The following is a 21,366-nucleotide window of genomic DNA, read 5'->3' as shown; positions in this document are numbered from 1 at the left end:
ATTTTGAAGTTAGGAATATGCACAATCATAATTTAAAGCTCATTTTTTCTCATAAGAAAAGATCCATAGGATGTAAATTTTTATTTCCTTGCCAGAGAATTAGTTACAGCATAATAAGCAATCCTTTCTGCTTTTTGCTACCAATTAAAGTTAATGATCTAGAACTGTGTTTTCTTTTATAATTAAATGGCATGAGTGAGTTTCAGCTCTTTCTTGACTCAGTATTTTAAACCTCTGTATTTTATGGTTCTGGATTCTAATGTAAAGTTTATGAACACAATGAATGAATTACACTGAGTGCATATAGGAGGCCAAACTTTTTCACACACACCCTCCCCACCTCTCCCCACAATCTCAACCCAAAGTCACAGGATCAGGAGGAGTTGTTTGGATCACATTTCTCATTTTTAGAACATTACTGAAAAATGGCCAAGTCTGGAAAGCAGGAATTCATGTCATCTGTCTCCAGTATAAAATGCGGTCTTTGAAGTTAAGGGATTTAATTGTAATTTTTAAAAGAGCTGAAATGAGGGCAGCTAGGTGGCACAGTGGATAGAGCACCAGCTCTGGAGTCAGGAGGACCTGAGTTCAAATCCAGACTCAAACACTTAATAATTACCTAGCTGTGTGGCCTTAGAAAAGCCACTTAACCCCATTGCCTTGCAAAACAAAAAGCTGAAATAATACTTTTTAATGTAACCCCATTTTCCTTGCAAAAAACTAAAAATAATAATAAAAATAAAAACTAGGTGAGGTGGGGAGGACCCAAATATTGTAGACAGCAAGACTTTTTCTAACCTTATAAGTTTATTTAGTCAACATAAACATTGCCTTAAAAAAAATACTGCTTTGCTGAAAATTGGCAGCAAATGGACATATAACTCCATAAAGAAATGACATTTTACTCTGCGCTACATTTTGTTGTCCCTACATTTTTTTGTTTGACTATTTTTGTCAACAGGTAGTTTAGGACTCCGAGGGGATTCTTCTTAACTCAATGACACCTAGTCCCAGCCAATTTTTTCCCCCCTAGGAGGCTTGTCTTTTTGTGTCTGGAAAAACTTCATTAGGAGAGGTTGAATGATTAATGTACTTTCACTGATGCATCAGTGCAATGCATTTTTAAATAGTGAGGCTCAAGCCATCTGTAGCATTCTTCCATTTCCTTAAAAAAAATCTTTTATCATATTGCAATATAATCATCACAACTGTAGTGAAAGACTCTTAACAGGGAAGAGACATCTAGATTTAAGTCAGCACCTTGATTCTCCCTGAAGATGGTATTCCCAGGCTAAGAACTGTCCATCTTTGCTGTCCTGATTTCTGATCTACAACCCTGAACAAAATATATATAAAAGAGAAAGCAAAGATACAGAAGATGTATGTTCCAAAAGATAATATAAGAAATTCTTGAAGCTCCATTGTAGAGCTCTCATCTGTGAAGTAAGACTGATTTGTCTTTTCCAACAAAAGAGTAAGAAGCAACCATCACTGTATAACACTATCTGATAGAGACCAAGCACTATTTATCTTTTTTTTAGTTTATTTAAAGCATTGAGATTGAGTGACTTGCCCAAGGTCATACTGCTAGGCAATTATTAAGTGTCTGAGGTCATCCACTGCGCCATCTAGCTGCCCCACTATTTCCTATTTTGAGGGATTGATCTGATGTCAGTTTGATGATCTGTGGCCAAATTACTATCTTGACATTTTGATTAAATGTACACTTTTGTTTTGGAAGAGTTTAACAACATTTGGGTTTTTTATTTTTTGGTTTACTTTTTAATTACCCAACCAGCATAAAATTATTGCCTCTGTTTTAAAGGGGAGATATTTGGGGGGACAAACAGGGACCATTTACTTGGTAAATAAGGATTGACATTTTTGGAATGACAGTGCTCAGTCTGAGCTTTGTCTAAGCCTATTTCTGTTCCATAAATGGTAGCAGTGGGTGACAGTAGAGAGTATTGCTCTCCTAAGAGAGTGTTTTTAGTTAGAAACAAGAAGGGATGGAGAATGTGAAATGTCTATTGGACTTAGTTTAAATGCCCACTGTGTAAAAGGTTCGCAAATGCAGCTTTATCATAACTCAAAATAGTACTGTCCTCTTCCTCCTTCCTTAGATGTATATAAAATCAAATCTTGTTCCTAGAGACTACGGCACCAGATGTCATGGACTACCTCGTGTCCTTGGGCCTCTGTTTCTTCCTCTATAAGATGTAGGCTTCAGTCACTAGATATGATCGCTTAAGCTCACTTCCAGCTCTATGAACTTGTGTTTATAAGGGGACTAAAACATGATTAATAGCATAGACTATAAAATTACCTTGAGGTAACAGGTCTATAAAAAGGGTTGTATTCAGGGAATATATTTCCCTTCACTTCTATATTTTAGAATTTATTTCTTCATTTGTCATCTTTCCTGTTTCCATAGGTATTCTTTTAATATTCTTTTAATTTTTCCAATTACATGCAAAGATAGTTTTCAGCATTCATCTTTTTGTAAACTTTTGAGTTTTCTACCTCCCTTCCTTGCCCCTCCCCATGACAGTAACATGTTTAACACATTTCCATATTAGTCATCTTGTGAAAGAAGAATCAGAACTAAAGGGGGGAAACCTGGGAAAGAAAAAAAAAGTTTAAAAACTTGCATTCAGATTCCATAGTTTTTTCCCTCTGGATGTGGGTGACCTTTTCCAATTCTTTTAGAATTAACCTTGATCACTGAATGACTGAGAGGAGCTGCATCCATCATAATTGATCATCTCACAATGTTGTTGTTAATATGGATAATGTTCTCCTGTTCTTTTCACTTCACTCAGTATCAGTCCATGCAAGTATTTCTATGCTCCTCTAAAGTCTGATTGCTCAAGGTTTCTTAAAGAATAATAATATTCTACACATTCATTTACCATAATTTGCTCAACCATTCCCCAATTTTGAGGAGCATCCCCTCAAATTCCAATTTCTTTGTCACCACAAAAAGAGCTTCCATAAATATTTTTGTACATGTGGGTCTATTTCTTTTCCCTTTTTTCCCCCATAGGTATTTTTAAGTAGTATATATTTTGGTTCAGTTCGACAGACATTAAACACTTGCTGTATGCAAGACATTGGAGATACAAGGATGAAACCTAGATCCTGACTTCAAGAAACTTAAAATCCAATACAGATAAGGGGCGATTGAATGGGGAAACAAAGGGGAGATGCAGACAAAGTGCTCTAGGAAAATTTGAGAGAGATCCTGTGAAGTTGAGGGAAGGAGCAAGCACCTAAATAAGCCTTTGAAGGCAGTGATGAAGAGGTAATGAACAGAGTTTGTCCATGCAAACATGTAGAGCAGGGTAGGGAACCTGTTTTTCTGACAAGGACCAAAACTTAAAAATTAGCCTGCTATATTTTATCAAACATTTAACTTATCCCTAAAATGTTCCTAGATTTATTGAATTTCAAGTCCTGTCTGTGGTTACCTTGGCACACCAGACCAAACAACTCACAGGCCTTATATGACCCATGGGCTAAACGTTCATCACCCTGGTAGAGAGGCAGGAGAATGGGTCAAGACCGGGGAGAAGTCTTAAGTTGTAAGAAACGTCACCAAAGATACAAAGAAAGGCAGAAAATGGTCCCTTCTCTCCTCAAGGAGTCTCCAGTCAGGCAGGGGAGACAGCAATGCAAACATGATACATACAGGATAGATTGGGACAGTTTCAGGGAGAAGGCATTAAAAAGGAGGACTGGACTTCAATTGGGGAATGACTTAGCAAACTGTGGTATATGTATGTCATGGAACACTATTATTGTATTAGAAACCAGGAGGGACGGGATTTCAGGGATGCCTGGAGGGATTTGCATGAACTGATGCTGAATGAGATGAGCAGAACCAGAAAAACACTGTACACCCTAACAGCAACAAGGAGGGTGATGATCAACCTCGATGGACTTGCTCATGCCATCAGTGCAAGGACAATTTGTGGCTCTCTGCAATGGAGAATACCATCTGTATCCAGATAACGAACTGTGGAGTTTGAACAAAGACCAAGGACTATGAACTTTAATTTAGGGAAAAACCTGATATCTTATTGTCTGATCTTGCTATCCCTTATACTTCATGTTTCTTCCTTAAGGATATGATTTCTTTTTCATCACATTCAATTTGGAGCAATGTACAACATGGAAACAATGTAAAGACTGGAAAATTGCTTTCTGTGGGGGGTGGGGAGGGAGTAGGATTAGGGGGGAAATTGTAAAACTCAAAATGAATATGTAAATATAAAAGATAAACAAACAAACAAATAAATAAAAAGGACTGGGGAAGACCCCTCGTAGAAGGTAGGAATCCTTAGGAAAGGTAGGTTGGGGTGAAATTGTGGAGCCTCAGAAATTCTGGGCTGATTATTTGTATTTTATCCTGTAAGCAACAGGGAAGCTATTAAAAATTTTTCTACCAATGTATGCTAAATATATTTTAGCAACTATGTGAAAAAAGATTGTGATTAGAGCAGGGGAACACAAGACGGGTAATGAATCAAGAATCTTTAGACCAGGATGATGAGCTAAATGCATGAGAGCAATTGTGGAGATTCATTGAATTTGATTGGATGTGTGAGGAAAGGCTGAAGATGATGTCTTGTCCCCATCTTAATGGACTGGAAGGATTCTGAGTTAAGCAGCAGAAATAGGGAAGAAGTTTGGTGTGAGAAAAGGCTTAGGACAAGAAATGATAAATTCACCTATGGATATGTCGCATTTGAGGTATTTCTGGGATGTTTAAGTGAAAATTCTCAGCAGACAGTTGGAGGTACAGGACTGGAGTTCAAAGAAGAGATTGAGACTAGATATCGATATAGCAACTCTATTAGAATTATTAAAGCTTATAGGAGTGAGAGATATGCAATGGAAAAGTGTCAGAAGAGAAGAGGGGCAGGATGGAACCTTTGGGGGCACTTAAAATTCAGAAGAAAGATGATAAGTTTTGAAGAAAATATACCAATACTGTACTTTTCATTTTAGGCACAAATCTGGCAGAAACAATCTTTACTGATTTAATATTATTATCTAAACTTTTCTAACCTAAAGAGTGAGCAATGTTCAAACAGTCACAGTTTTCTCATGCTCTGTTACCTAATTCACTAACCCAATATGATGTGAAAACATTTGCAGGAATCCTGAACAATTAAAACAGAGCTGTTCAAAATGAGACAAAGAATCTGAGCTACCACAGAGCTCTCACTAAAATGGCAAATTAAAATATATAGTCTATTGTTTCAATAAAAACTTTTAAAAGTAAGGTTGGACAAGCCTTGAATTAGAAGATCACATGTTAAATACATTTTTGTGATAATATTCCAAAATGTTCATCACTAATCAGACTCTTGGTTGACCACTTTTATTCCAATATTCTCCTGGAGTAAACAAATGAGCCTCTCCCATGCAGATCGGTATTATCTTTAGATAGATCAGATTATCTTTAGATAGGTCAATACAATAGGGAAAGCAGTGAGCCAAAAAACTGAGGGTTAATTTTGATGTCACTCAATCCATTTCCCTAAGAAAAGACTTTTTGTTTTACTACTTGCCCTGAAGGGGAAAAAAATCTAGAAAAGAATTTAGACTGGAAAAAAAATATTTTCAGTTGGACTAAAAATGGCTCTTAATATACTTCCACATGAGACAGCAAAGGAAATGGAGAAAGGTCAAGAGGAAAAAAGGGATTGAAGCATCAAATGCCAATTATATGTATGTATGTACATAGCCATATAGACATATGCATATCAGAGAATAAGGTTGAGAAATTGGATTTGGAAGCTAAGAGGCTTGGAATAGCTATAAGTTAAAGATTGATATTTTTTCCTATCATAATTACTTTTGCCACAGAATCCTCAAAACCAGGATGCCATTGGATAGGAGATATTGCTGGAAAATGTGTAAGGTTCTGTTGCCTTATGAGATGGCAACTATAACAATAATAATAAAAGCCAAAATGTATACTGAATTTTAAAGTTTGTAAAGCACTTTCCTCCCCAAATCCCCATTAAGTAAGCTTTAGTGTCCATAATGTACAGATGAAGATGCTGAGAGATTAAGGGACTTAGCCAAGGGTCCTTATGTGTCTGGGGCAGGCTTCAAACCCAGGTCTCCTGACTCTTAGAGCTCCCCGAGAGGGGGGCATGTCTGCCCTAAGGATTCAGGTAGACTTCTGAAGAGGTCACCTTCATCTGAGGGAACGAGGAAGGTTTCACAGAGGAGGAACCCCTAAACTGGCCTCAAGACAGAGATGAGGAGGTGATGCCTTTAGAGGAAGAGGGGCTTTCCCTGCAGGTGCATGGAGCCAGGAGAATATGAGATAGGATGCCTGCCGTGCCTTGGAGTAATGCTAAGATACCACAGACAAGGAGAAAGCTTTCCTCCCTCTTCTCTTTAATCCCATGACTGATGGTTAGGATTGTTTATAATTTGAGTTTTTTTCAGGGAATACAGTTTCTGCTACAGGAGGGAATAGAGGGGTTGTCTGAAAGGCCATCTTTTCTCTTCAGCTATAGATAGTCAGACCAAAGCTCCTTACTTGAAAAACCTCAGACTTTACATAAAGACTTCTCCTTCCCCCTCCCTCTCCAAGAGATTTAGTACAAATCCCCCAAGAGGTTACTTAACACTAGCAACCCCCTGCTTCCCCCCAAGCCTGCCATCGGGCATAGCTGCCGGCCTTGTGCTCATCCTTGGACACCTTCCTTCCTTTCTGTGGGGCACAGCATAGTCCTGGAGCCATGGTGGACATGGGGGGTCTAGACAACCTGATTGCAAACACAACCTACCTCCAAGCTCGTGATGGAGACACCAAGGAGATGCAGAAGCGACGACGCAGCCTGGCCCTGCCCGCCCCAGAGCACTGTGCAGAACTGCGTCAAACCTTGCCCTCCCACTTTGAGAGCTTGTGTGAGCAGCAGCCCATCGGCCGCCGTCTCTTCCACGACTTTCTGGCCACCGTGCCTGCCTACAAAGAGGCCATGGACTTCCTTGCTCAGGTGTCTACCTGGAAGCTAACTGAAGAGGACAGTACCAAGGCCAGCACACTGAAGAGGCTGGTGAATGCCTGTGCCAGCTCCCCCATGGGCCAGCTCCCCTTCCTCAGCCCAGCCCTGGCCTCCAAGTGCCAAGCTGCCTCTGAGGAGGAGCACGTGGCCTTAGTGGAGCAGGCCAAGGCAGAGACGATGGCCTTCCTACAGGATCAACCCTTCAGGGACTTCCAAACTAGCCCCTTCTTTGACAGGCTCTTGCAGTGGAAAGCCTTTGAACAGCAGCCGGTAACAGAAAAATATTTCGATGAGTTCCGAGTGCTGGGGAAGGGGGGTTTTGGAGAGGTAAGTGTTTCAGAAAGGTCAGAGTGAGAAGGGGCTTGCAAAGCATGAAGAAGAAATTTACTGTGAATAAAAAGGAAGACTAATTTCCATCCCTCACTTGGAAAAATTTCATGCCAGCCTCCAACTGTCTAGTTAACGTTCTCCAGTGTCATAGGATGAATAAATTCAACTAGATAATTGAATCACAGTCCTCACCATGCAATCTATTTTTTTTGACTTCAGTTTAAATATATCTGTAGGGTTTAGCAAAGGAGGCTTATAGCATGTATTTCAAAGCATTCCCCCACCCCTACCCCATTTGGGATGGAAGCAGAGATCCTTAATCGACATAGAACAACTTTTTAAAGAGGAGAAATGGGGCTAGCTAGGTGGAATAGTAGATGAAGCTCTGACCCTAGAGGCAGGAGGATCTGAGATCAAATCCTGTCTCAAACACTTGATACTTCCTAGCTTTGTGACCTCGGGCACATCACTTAACCTCATTGTCTCATTGAAAAGAAAAGATGAGAAATTAATCTTATTTTATGGTTATATGGCTTGTTCCTGTTAGCCCTTTCTTTCATTCATATTCCCTTTCTCCATTCACTCTTCATCTATTTAATACTTTTTATAAATTTATTTTATTGCAATATATACAACTAAATATTACATACTAAATGTACCAAAAAACTATAGAGATACAAATTTATTTTTAAATGATTAAAGTAAATAGATAATAAATTTATGAAAAATAAAACTTGCTCTTTATCCCTCACCTCTACTTTTTATCTCTTCCTTTCCTTTTTCTTTCCCTCCCACCATATATATATATATATATATATATATATATATATATATATATATATATATGGACCCAATCATACTCCATCTCCTTCTTTTAAGGTGTGTGCCATCCAAGTGAAAAATACTGGCAAGATGTATGCCTGTAAGAAGTTGGACAAGAAGCGACTAAAGAAGAAAAAGGGAGAGCAGATGGCTCTTGTAGAGAAGGAAATCCTGGAGAAAGTCAACAGCCCTTTCATTGTGACCCTGGCTTATGCCTATGAGAGTAAAAGCCACCTGTGCCTGGCCATGAGCCTGATGAACGGTGGGGACCTCAAGTACCACATCTATCACGTGGGCGAGCGGGGCTTGGAGATCAACAGGATCATCTTCTACTCTGCACAGATCACTTGTGGAATATTGCACCTGCACTCCATTGGCATTGTCTACCGGGACATGAAACCTGAGAATGTTCTTCTGGATGACCACGGCAACTGTAGGCTGTCCGACCTGGGACTGGCTGTCCAGATCAAAGAGGGCAAGCCCATCACCCAGAGGGTGAGTCAGGGATAGGCAGGGGCAAATGGGAGGGAGGAGTCGGAGAGCAGAAGGAACAGAGCCATGGCTATTTCCAGTGCAAACTGAGCCTAGGTCGTAATTCCTCCAATTTGCTAAAGCCTTTATGTGGTCATTTCATCCTAAGTGACAAGGGGTAGTAAGAGGATTTGGTTCATTGACTCTGATGATTAATTACATTGTACCGATCTCTCAGAAAGCAAAGAGTGTGTGTATGTGTGGGGGGGGTTGCATGTATGTATGTGTGCACATACATCTGTGCATGTGTGTGCATGATTTTCATGAGTGTTAAATTATTTCATGAGTGTTAAACTATTTGGCCCTGAAGGGGACAGTATATAATTGAGATCGATGAGGCCAATTCTGACTTCCAAAGACAGATGGTGAAATGTGCTTCTGAGATGGAACTTACTGTTCCATATTCCAAGGCTCCAAGGGTCATTCATCGGGCCAGGGCTCACCATCAGCTAATAACAGCTGAGCTGTATATTGTGCTTTAAGTAAGGTTGGCAGGGCCCTTTACATGCCTTTATCTCATTTGAGCTTCACTACAGCCCTAAGAGGTGAATGCTATTATTTCTATTTTGTAGATGATGAGATGTAAAATAAGGAAAGAAGATGCTCTTATTCATCTTTAAATTAGAATTGGGTTAATTTCCTAGATCAGGACTCTTAAACTTCCTAAATAAGAATTTGGAGGAAAAAAAGGCAGGAGTTAAAAAAAAAAAATGTTCCCACCGACACCACCAGTAGAGAAATAGTGGTAAGACTCAATTTGGGTTTTTGTTTTTTTGCCAGTGATGTTGAAGGACTTCTTGAACCAAACCTGAACTCTAGAGCAGACATGACAAGCACAACCACACCTACATGGAGAATGGCATTGTATTTATATTTATGTTGACTTTGTATTTTTATCCCCCATAAAGTCATTTTGTTTGTTTGTTTTTTGCAGAGTAATGAGATTAAGTGATTTGCCCAAGGTCACACAACTACGTAATTATTAAGTGTCTGAGGTCATATATGAACTCAGGTCCTCCAGTCTCCAGGACTGGTGCTTTATCCACTGTGCCACCTAGCTGCCCCCACCCCATAAAGTCTTGCATCAAGTGCTCCATAAATATCAGTTAAGTGAATAACAGATCTCAAAGTGAGATCTCTCAAAGATAAATGTGAGCTGGAATATCCTTTACAAGATCCCAAAAAGTTGTTATCAAGCCTTTCATTGAAGACCTGCAGTTGTGAGGAGCTCAAGGTAACCCATTTCATTTTTCAAATAGCACTACTCATAAGTAATTTTCCTAATGTTGAGTCAGAAATCTCTCTATTGCTTCTGCCCATTGCTCCTAGTTCTGTCCCCACATAACTCTTACCCCCTCCACATGATAATCCCCTCAAATATTTGAAGATCTTTCATGTCCCCAGTGTATTTTCAAATTTCCAGGCTAAATGTCCCAAAGTCCATCACTCAATCCTCTTTTTTCATGCTTTTAAGTCCTTGTTACCTTCCTTATGGCAACTGCAGTGGAAAACAAGAGTCCAGATATTTGACCAGGGCAGATTCCTTGAGGACTCATACCCTTTATTATATATTTTAGATGTCTGTTATTGTTATTGCTATTGTTAATAAGGTTATTAGTTCTTAAAAGAACTGTTGGCTCATCTTGAACTTGTAGTTAGTTTCCTTAAAACCTCAACTCTTCTTCTTACCAACTTTTCCTAATACCCTCCTACCCTGGAAAAATTGGTTTTTGAACCCAAGTAGGGGACTGTAATCCCATTTGATTTCATCTTGCTGGTTTCAGTCATTCTGCCTGTCAAGATATTTTTGGATGGGGGCAGCTAGGTGGCACAGTGGATAGAGCGCTGGCCCTGGAGTCAGGAATACCTGGGTTCAAATCTGGTCTCAGACACTTAAGAATTACCTAGCTGTGTGGCCTTGGGCAAGCCACTTAACCCCATTTGCCTTGCAAAAATCCTTAAAAAAAAAAAAGATATTTTTGAATCCTAATTCTAGACTATTCACCTAAGCTTTGGCTCATCTGTAAATGTGATAAGCATGCCATATACACTTTTATTTTAATCATTTACAAAAAAAAATGTTGAAAATTAGAACCAAGGACAGAAAGTTATTCCAGCAGACTTCTTCCAAAGATCCATCCGTCAGCCCTTAGTGTGTCTGATTATGAACTAGAATCCCCAAATATTAAAACTGGGAAGAACTTAGAAACCATCCATTGCAAGCCTCTCCTTTCAGAAGTAATGAATTGAAACCCAGAGAGTCTGAGGAATTTCCTCATGGTCACAATGATTGTTGGCTAAGGTAGAATTGTATCTCTAGTTCAAACTATCCTTTCATGATAAAACTGAGATTTTTTTATGATCCCTTATAAATTCATTTTAGTTTTTCCTTAAGGATAGATAGTAGCCAACACCTCTGACGCACATATAGTCATTTTTAAGTCTCTATTAAATCCTATTAGGTTATAACTTAGTAGCTGTCTTTAAAGTGAGAGATAGTTCATAATAAGCTTATAATTTGTGCTTCTAACAAATTTGCTGGAATTCTTCTTATTTTTTGAAACTTGCAAAATATTAACTGCATGAATTGAATTTGTTATTTAAGAAAGTAGCTCAAGGAAATCATTTTTCCCTTCAAAAATTGTTTTATCATCCACTTATTTAAATTTATTTTAAATGCAGTAGCAGAGTGCTTTGACTTTAGTGGTGGTAAACAGTGAAATTTGAACCATATTGATTAAGAAATAAGAAAAGTCAAAAGCAATTAAAACCTATTCACTGCACACAGCAGGACGGGTTTTTCCCTAAATATGTACACCCCAGGACTTAGTAGAGAGCTGTGTTCCTGTGGATCTACATTAATACTTGTCGACTGTGTGACTGACAGATGGACCCACGTTAAGTTATGCAGCTTGCTTGAAAGTGAATCTTCATCTGAAAGTTCACATGCTGCTATAATTGAATGTGTTTTTTAATGTACTTAAGTTTTCACACATTTGTCTAAATGTTTAATTGTTCACTGAAACGAGTGATTTATTTTCTTTTAAGAACTAATAATAAGTAACATTCCCTTATCTGAGGACAGACAGGATTTGTCATTTTTTAGGTCAGGAGAAATTTGATTCCATAGATCACAGGCTGTTTCTAATGCTTGGGCGGGGGGAGTAAAAATCTATACATTGACTGATGTCATGGGGTCATTTTTAAAATTGGAAAGGAAGTTGTTTGTTAGTTTATGAGTGCCGATAAAGGCACTCTTAAGACTTTTGAGCCAAACCAAACTTGATTCCATAAGCTTAACCACAGATTGTAATTTATCAGTGGGATGCTTCCTTTTCTAATTCAGTGGGCCAACAGTGACTGGCACAAGTGAATTTTGGTACTTGCTTACTCTAGAACTATGGCTTTCTAACATCACTGTTGTCATCTTCTTTTTACTCTGTGACAAGATAAAAATTAAATGATGAATAAATAAAATTTATTAAGCTTTGACTCTGTGGCAGGCACTTGAGATACAAACACAGAAGCAGGACGGTGCCTTCCCTCAAATAACTTACATGCTTTTGGGAGAGACAATACATATTGGAATGTGATGGCCAAAAATTGAAGTTATAGTCTGGACAGAACAATAGGGAAGTCAATTAACATGCTCTTTCCAGGTCAATGGTAGTTTTCATTTCTCAGAGCAAAAGGTAGAAAAGCCAAAGCAGTGCAAATCAAATACTAGCCCATCATTAGAGGTGCCCATCACCTAATCCAGAGGCCAGGATTTGTCATTTTTTAGGTCAGGAGAGATTTGATTCCATAGACCACAGACTGTTTCTAGTGCTTGGGGGGAAGTAAAAGTCTAATATATTGACTGGTGTCATGGGTCATTTTTAAAATGGAGAGGAAGCTTTCTGGTGATAGACAGCAGTGACTTAAGCTAGAAAGACTGGCAGGAACAGTGAGATGCTGGTGAACTGAGCCCTGGCAAGGTCACTGACTGGGTTAGCACCAGTGGCCAGTGTGAGGCAACCGCTCCCAAGAGTTATAGAGAAAGAAGAACTTGGAGCTGGAGGCTGGACTTAGTCAAAGTGTCTCGATGAGTAGCTTGACCCTCAGGGTAATGGCACAAATGCTGCTCCTTCATATTCTGGTAGCCTGGATGTACCATAATATACCAGACCCCCCACAAATGCCAAGAAACGGACTGAAGAGAGGAATGCCTTTCTTTTGTGCCAGGTCTATTATTATAAGAAAATTGGAAATGGGTCCTACTAATTATAGGCAAGAGCTTCATATTGCCCTTTGTCAGTGGCACCCTCAGATCCAACTCATACAAACATGTTGCAGACCAATGTGGGACAATCATAAAGCATATCTTGGCCCCTAAACCCAAAGGAAAACTAAAGAGTTGAAATTGAAGAGCTCTTACAAGCTGACAAAGACAGAAAATGAGATCCTGAGGTCAAGGAAAATCTTCATTTCATAAAAACTCCAGAAATTAATTCTATCTAATGACAGAATATATGACAAAAATAACACAAATGTCTCTAGTGATTTTCAAGAAGGGATGGGTGTGTTTTTATTGAATTTTAAGTAATTCCTTTTTAGTTTGATGGCCCAAATTCAATTAACATACCAGCTCTACTAAAACAGAACTAAACTAAATGAAACAAAACTAAACTAAAAGTTGACTATTACAACCATACTGAATGAACACATTCTCCCACACTATTTGACAAAAAGTATGAACATTTCAATTGTACCTGCAAACAATATTATATAAGGCAGCTTTTCCTACAGTAAAAACCACAGGAGCAAAGGTGGAATTGTTAAAAATATTCTTCAGGGGCGGCTAGGTGGCGCAGTGGATAAAGCACTGGCCCTGGAGTCGGGAGTACCTGGGTTCAGATCCAGTCTCAGCTGTGTGGCCTTGGGCAAGTCACTTAACCCCATTCGCCTTGCAAGAACCTAAAAAAAAAAAGAAAAATATTCTTCAAGCCAGATGCATTAACCATGGCAGAAGCAATTTGAGAAAATTATTGAATGTTGAAGATGTGTGGAAAGGCATTTGAAGCTTATATCACTATTTCTGTGCAAGAGAAAAACTTGAGCCATCATGTTGATTGCTTAGAAATAACTACCAAAAAACCCCCAGCAAAACATTGATAATGAGCATAATGTATGCCTAGGTTTGTTCGGGCTGAGCAGTTTCTAGGCTTTGCTTCTTATAGCAAATGATTCATATCAGCAGCAACATGGTACAATGATAGAAATCAGGAAGCTCTTGGTACTGATTCTATCTTTACAACATCTGTGTCCTTCTTTCTACTCATACAGCTATAATCTTAGTCCAGTCCTTCCTCAGTTCTCACCCAGATTATTTTAATAACCTTCTAATTAGTCTTCCTGCCTCAAGAATCTCAACACTCCAGACCATTATCCCTTCAGTTGTCAACTCAAAAATAGGTCACAGCAGTCAACTCATGCTCAGTAAACTCTAATGCAGGGGTTCTTGACCTTTTTTTTCTCTTAATTATCAAGCATTTTTCTTCTCCTTTCCCCTACTAGGAGGGGGGAAAAAAGAAACAAAAACCTTTATATAAGCAGAGTCAATCAAATTCCCACATTGGTCATATCCAAAAATGTGTTTCTTATTCTGCATATTAGACCATTGACCTTTTTTGCGGTCTGGTGAAGTCATGAACCTCTTAGACAAAAGTTTTTCAATGCATAAAATTAATTGCACAGTAATATAAAGAAAATCAATTATATTGAAACACGGTTATCAAATTATCTTTTTAAAAACTTTATCGATCCAAAGCTAAGAACCCCTGCTCTAATGATTTCCCTTTGCCTCCAGCATCAAATAGAAGATGCTCTGCCATTGAAAACTCTTTAGAATTTGGTCATTTTCTACCTTCCATGTTTTCTTGTTTTGTTTTGTTTTTTTGTTTTTTAGGTTTTTGCAAGGCAAATAAGGTTAAGTGGCTTGCCCAAGGCCACACAGCTAGGTAATTATTAAGTGTCTGAGGTCGCATTTGAACTCAGGTCCTCCTGACTCCAGGGCCAGTGCTCTATCCACTGCACCACCTAGCTGCCCCCTGTGCCACCTAGCCGCCCCCTGTGCCACCTAGCAGCCCCCTCTTCCATGTTTTCTTATATTTTATTCCTCTCCCTATCCTCAGGGATATTGCAGACCTGGCCCATTGGTTCCTCCCAAGAGACAGTCCTTTTCCCATATCTTTTCATTCACCACCTTCCATGCCTAGAATACTCTTCCTCCTCATCTTCACCTATTTCACTAGTTTCTTCAAATGTCAGCACAAATTCTATCTTCTTTGAAAGGCCTTTATTAGCACCCCTCAGCTTCCAATGCCTTCCCCTGCCCCTGATGTGCTCTGTGTAGAAGCTGTATATACCAGTTATTTTCATGTTGTTTCCCTATTATGATGTGAACTGCTTAAAGGTTGGGATTATTTTCTCCTTTCTTTGTATGCCCTTTTGCTTGGCAAGTAGTAAGTGCTTAGTAATTGGTTAATTGTTCTGACTCTACACAGGAACCTGGTTCAGAAATGGCAATATCAGTAATGGGTCAGTTCTTACCAATTTCATTTTTTTATGATATTTAGAGTTCACCATGATCAGAACCTATCAGATTTTTTTCTCTATTTAAAAAAAAACAGATTAGCTAATGATTGAATTGATTTCTCCTCCCTTCAACGAACAAACACAAACAGTCCTTGGTTTGTTTTTTTTTTAATTAATGCAATAGTGGTACCTTGAACGGAAGTAGAAAAGTCTGAGTGGAACAGTAAAGTTAGAAAGACAAGACAATTCCATTTTGGACATACTGAACTACAATCACCTTGTGGAGATATAGACCCTGCTGGGACTGGAGTCCAAGAGAAAGAGAAGAGCCATACATTTATAGCTTTGGGAATCAGGAGATGATCTATAGTACTTGAATCTTTTTGTAGATTCTGAATTTGAATAACCAAGAATTTTCTCTAGGGTCTTTGTCATCAAAATGAATTAGATTTTTGACCTTATCTGTACTTTTATTCTTTTTAAATCTTATTCTTTTCTTGTGTTTTTTGTTTGTTTTTTTAGGTTTTATTTTTTTTTTTTGCAAGGCAAATGGGGTTAAGTGGCTTGCCCAAGGCCACACAGCTAGGTCATTATTAAGTGTCTGAGACCAGATTTGAACCCAGGTACTCCAGGGCTGGTGCTTTATCCACTGCGCCACCTAGCCGCCCCTATTCTTTTCTTAAAAACCTCTGATCTTTGGCATGTTTTGACCTTTAGAGGACTTTGATAAGGGGATAATATTGTCATTCAATGTAGGCAAGTAGTAATGGAGAAGAAAACTAATATTATTTTAAGATTGGGGGGCTGCTAGGTGGTGCAGTGGATAGAGCACTGGGAGTACCTGAGTTTAAATCCGGCCTCAGACACTTAATAATGACCTAGCTGGGTGACCTTGGGCAAGCCAGTTAACCCCATTTGCCTTACAAAAACCTAAAAAAAAAAACAGATTGGAAAGGATTTCTTTGATTTCTGGATAAGTTTTCTGAATCTTTGGGATGATGGGGGAGATCTAGAGCCAGGAATTATGAACTCAGACATCTCCACATGACTGAGAAGGCAGCATAAACTCCCTCATGTAAATGGACCTTCATGAACTTTGAATATGTTTGAAGGATTGGCATCTCCCCAGGTATTTCAGTAATCTCCAAGAAAACCTTCTGGAAAGAAAAAAGCAAAAAACTTTCTCACCAGAATCTTACTCAAAACATACAAAATGAATCAGTCTTCTTTCTCATTAATGTGCATGTTTCTCCAAAGATGCCATTCCTATGTCCAGCCCACCTGGGTCTCCCCAACTTTTGTGACTTCTATCCATATTTACCAATGAGTTCTCTCCCCCCACCCCGAGATTCACAACACCGTAGGGGCCATTCTTGCTTTCTCTGGACATTGATAAGAAGGCCAAAGCAGTGGGATCAGGCCTGTGGGTGACCACTGCCCTTTCATCCTGGGCAAATTAGGGAGACCCAATATCAATCAATCAATTAATCAGTAAACAGAATAAGCATAAAAGAGTAGAGGGAAGTTCAGAAGGGGACACAAACAAGTCAGACAATTTAGAAATTAGCATATTACAGTTGAACTACCCACATACACACAAATAGCAATATATAATAGAGATTCATAGTTTTTTGTACAGTCCTCTTGTTCAGTTTTGAGTGATGTTTTGTTTGTTTTTTTGGCAGAAGGAAATGTTTTCTTGTTGTCATAATACAATGAAACAATTTTTTAAAAGAATGCTTTATAAACAGCTACACACCTATAGCTCCCATTCATTGGTTCTTGGCCACAAATGGATTTTGAGACCATAATTATTTTACTCATTAACAGTTGGAAAGCAATATACAAAATTAACAGGACTCCTTTATTCAACAACATCAAAATATCAAAATGTATAGACTACATAATAATTCCTGCAAGTTTAAGCAGAAGTGACACAGTTAAATCCTGTAGTCTGCTAATTCCTTCCAGAATTTCACAGATCTCCCAGGGCTTCTCTTCTGTCAATTAGGTCTCAGAGGTGGTTTCATCTTTTTGTCTTCACTGCACCCATAAGAACAGAGGGTTTGCTATCAGGGAATTCTGTTCTCTCTCTGACTAATACAAACAATAGGCAATTAGGCAAAAGCTAAATATGGAGGTGGAGGTCTTGAAGTGTCTTTGGTGATGAAGCCAGGCTTTGACTCTGAATCTCCCCAGAAACGCATCCATCCCTCCTCTCCAGCTACTGAGGATGTTGGGTGACAAGAGAGACAGGCTTGGGAAGATGCTCAGAAGAAAGATACTCTTGAAAACCAGTGGCATGGAATGATAGCAATACATTAAGCTGGTACTAACTCGGGAGATTCAAAAGTAATTCTTGCAGCTTCTTCATTGTGGGCTCAGGCCTGGAATTTGATTTGGCTTGTTAGATGCTCTACTCCGTAACAAAGATCTGTTTTAAAGCAGATCTTGTATCCCAACCCTGTGTGACTTCTTTGTCACAAACCACAATCCTTGCAAAAGTGCTGACAAAAAGGTATGTGGTGGTAGGCGTAGGGGAAATTTGTAGACATTGTCATCACACTGATTCAGAGCTGAGAGAGACTTTAAGGCACCATTTTGTCCAACCCCCTCATTTTACAGCGAAAAAAAATAAGGGAAAGAAGTACCTGAGGGGAACATAATGTATGTGCTGATGTCTTTGACTGCCTTGTCCCACTACCTTTCATGCACGCATACACATGGTTATTAAATAGAATCTGAACCACTCTTTGGGTTGATTTATTTTCAAGCTCCATAAAAGATGGTCTAGACTTTTCTCTTTAGCTCATAGGGGAAACTATTGGTTCTTCTAGTGACAAAATAAGCTGAATACTTTTTTAAAAAACTAAAGAATGGGGCAGCTAGGTGGCATAATGGATAAAGCACCGGCCCTGGAGTCAGAAGTACCTGGGTTCAAATCCGACCTCAGACACTTAATAATTACCTAGCTGTGTGACCTTGGGCAAGCCACTTTAACCCCATTTGCCTTGCAAAAAAACCTAAAAAAAAAAAAACTAAAGAATGGTCCTTGTCCTTGGACAAAGGCAGAAGGGAGGGGAACCCAAGACATCAGTAACACAGGCAGTGAGGGGCTGGTAGAGCCAGCTTTGAAACCCATCACTTTTGATTCCTGCAGCCCTCTCTGCTGTACCTATAGGCACTGCCTCAGTAATAATGGGTAAGCCTCATCAGAGCTTACATTCTCTCTCTCTCTCTCTCTCTCTCTCTCTCTCTCTCTCTCTCTCTCCTTGATATTTCCAGGATCCAGCTAGGATATGCCTGCCACTCTTCCCCATAGCATGACTCCTACATCATGTTGGGTTTGCTTTAGTGGACCCCTCCCCACTAGGCCTTGTATAGGAAAGCTGGCCATGGTGGGTAGAAGTTGACCACTATTGAGGATGTTTTAAAAAATAGTGCTCTCGTCTCTGAAGGCAATTTCAAAAGAGTTCATTCAAAAAATAATAATATTGGCAAAATTGGCACTAGGTACCTAGCAAGATTACTTTACAGGAATAAGTGTATACTTCTGGAGATCCCTCTTTAAAGAGGACAGTTTGAATATATACATTTATTTTTATTTGAATGTATACACTTTTATGGGTAATTTTGTAATCCTTTAGAGTACCACAGTACCTGGCACACTTCCTGTGTGTATATTGACTGGCACAATAAATGACCTGAATGAGTGAAGGCAAAGTGCCAGTACTTGAAGTCAAGGATCTAGAAGGGAGCCTGAGGGCCCGGGAGAATAAGGACTTGCCCAGAGTCACACAGGCAGGAAATAATAGAGACTGGATTTGATTGCTGAGTTTTCCAAATCAGTGTTCTTTGGTTTCTCTCCCCTTTCAGTAAAGGTCCATGTTGCAGGTGTTATTCAATATAGATGTTCTCTCTGCGGTACATAGGGATTTTTCCATGATATAGAAGAAGGTTCAATTCTGGGACCAGGAGAACAGAAACAGATATATCCAGAAGTGACTGATGCAAAAACAAAAACAAGACCACACTGATTAAAAAAAAAATCAAGATCATAGGATTGATTGATTGACTTTATGAAGCAATCTGGGTTAAGTGACTTGCCCAGGGTTGCACAGCTAGTAAGTGCCCAATCATAGGATTTAGAGCTTAGAAATCCTAGGAATAATCTTGTCTAAGCTTCTTATTTTATAGCTGAGAAACCTTTGGCCCAACCTCACCTCACTAATCACATAAGATGCCTGGAAAGAACAGGCCTTTAGCAGACAGTAACATGGACTTCAAGGCCACTTCTGATCCAAAACACTTGTGGGTGTTCTTTTCACTGATAATAATTGACATTTATCAACTTTAAAGTTTCACAGAGAGCTTTACCTACTTGTGTCTTGGGAGTCACATAACAACCTTGTGAAGTAGGGATTAAGTGTTTTCTTTATTTGATTCAGGAATCAGGTAACAAGAAGAGGTATATTCAGGAATGACAGTATCATAGTCCCCCCATTTTACAGCTGAGGAAATGAGACCAGGAGTTGGGGTTGCTAAGTCTCCAACAGCATCCTTCTCATGCAAGGCTGCCTCTGACTACACCAACCTGTCTCAGGTATTTTGGTAAACAGTAACCATTCTTTTTTTAAAAAAAATTATTTATTTAAGGCAATGGGATTAAATGACTTGCCCATGGTCACACAGCTAGGTAATTATTAAGTGTCTGAACTCAGAATTGAACTCAGGTGCTCCTGATCCCAGGGCTGGTGCTCTATCAACTGTGCCATGTAGTTGCCTCAAGTTGTAACCATTCTTTTTTTTTCTTAATTTTTTTTAAGTTGTAACCATTCTTTGTTTGTTTTTGTTTTTTTGTTTTTTTAGTTTTTTTTGCAAGGCAAATGGGGTTAAGTGGCTTGCCCAAGACCACACAGCTAGGTAATTATTAAGTGTCTGAGACCAGATTTGAACCCAGGTACTCCTGACTCCAGGGCCGGTGCTTTATCCACTGGGCAACCTAGCCACCCCAGTTGTAACCATTCTTAAAAAACCTTTGGTTATCTCTAGTTATTTATTATGACTGGGGGAAAGGTGGGGGTGGTACAATGGAAAGAAGAAGGCGGCAATGAGGCAAGGTTGGCATATAGTCACAGTTTGCCCTCAAATGACTACCTCAAAACCCATGAAGGGACAGTAGAGGTCAGTAGGAATAATAGGGAACCACAGAGACCTTTGAGTATAATTAGCCACAGAAGCTCTGGACCAGAGTTGTCAGACTTTCAACCACAGCCCAAGTGCTGCCTAAACCCGAATGAAATGCAATTGAGAAATGTTTAACAGAATAAGTAAAACTACAACATAGATAATGTGAACTTGTGATTTTCAAAATCAATTTGAGTCTGACACCTCTGCTCTAGACCACTTTGGGATTTCACATATGGGAAAAAGGGAGGGGAACCCCAGGACATCATCAGCAACTTCCTCTCTGCTGTGAGGGGTCTGTCCACTGAGGAGGAGCAAGAAGGCAGTGAGGGGTTGGTGGGGCCAACTTTGAAGCCCTCTCTGTTGTACCCACTGTTTCAGTGGGTTGGTACCCTTTTCATTTTCATCAACAAACATTAATTAAGCACCTGTTATATTCAGACCACTGTGCTAAGTACAAATAACATAGCAAACTATAAGGCCTTGCTCTCAAAGAGTTTACAATTTAATTGGGGAAAGAGGCCAGGAGTACCTGGAGAATCTCACCATCTACAGAGCATCCCTCTTCAATTTTTACTCTGCCTCTTCAATTTTACTACTTCAGTTTTACTCTTCCATGGTAGGATTGAATACCTTTGGTGAATGAAAATATCCCAAGGGTGGAGCCAAGATGGCAGAGAAGTATCCCAACCCTAACCTCTCTCTTGACTTCCAGTGTCCCATCTCCAACTCCGTACTCCCTATTGAACATGTTCAATTAGGTTTAATCTCGATATGTGCAAAACTGAACTTTCTTTATTTTCCCTCAAAAATAAAATAAAATAAAAACTCAACCCTCTCCTCTTCCTAACTTTCCTATTACTGTCCTCCCAGGCATCCAAACTCA

At 39.3% G+C, this 21,366-nt stretch overlaps 1 protein-coding gene across 1 annotated transcript in view; it reads left to right on the top strand.

Annotated features, from left to right (window-relative positions):
- The first annotated feature begins 6,570 nt into the window (after positions 1-6,570).
- GRK7 (G protein-coupled receptor kinase 7) overlaps positions 6,571-21,366 on the top strand; it is a 40,163-nt gene continuing 25,367 nt past the window's right edge. The window contains exons 1-2 of the mRNA XM_074192536.1: positions 6,571-7,361; positions 8,244-8,681. Coding sequence (XP_074048637.1) covers positions 6,768-7,361; positions 8,244-8,681 — 1,032 coding nt within the window. The 5' untranslated portion in view covers positions 6,571-6,767. The remainder of the gene's footprint in view (positions 7,362-8,243; positions 8,682-21,366) is intronic.

The sequence above is a fragment of the Macrotis lagotis genome, chromosome 6 (assembly GCF_037893015.1).
Source record: "Macrotis lagotis isolate mMagLag1 chromosome 6, bilby.v1.9.chrom.fasta, whole genome shotgun sequence".
Taxonomy (NCBI): domain Eukaryota; kingdom Metazoa; phylum Chordata; class Mammalia; order Peramelemorphia; family Peramelidae; genus Macrotis; species Macrotis lagotis.
This window is presented reverse-complemented; position numbering and strand designations above follow the sequence as displayed.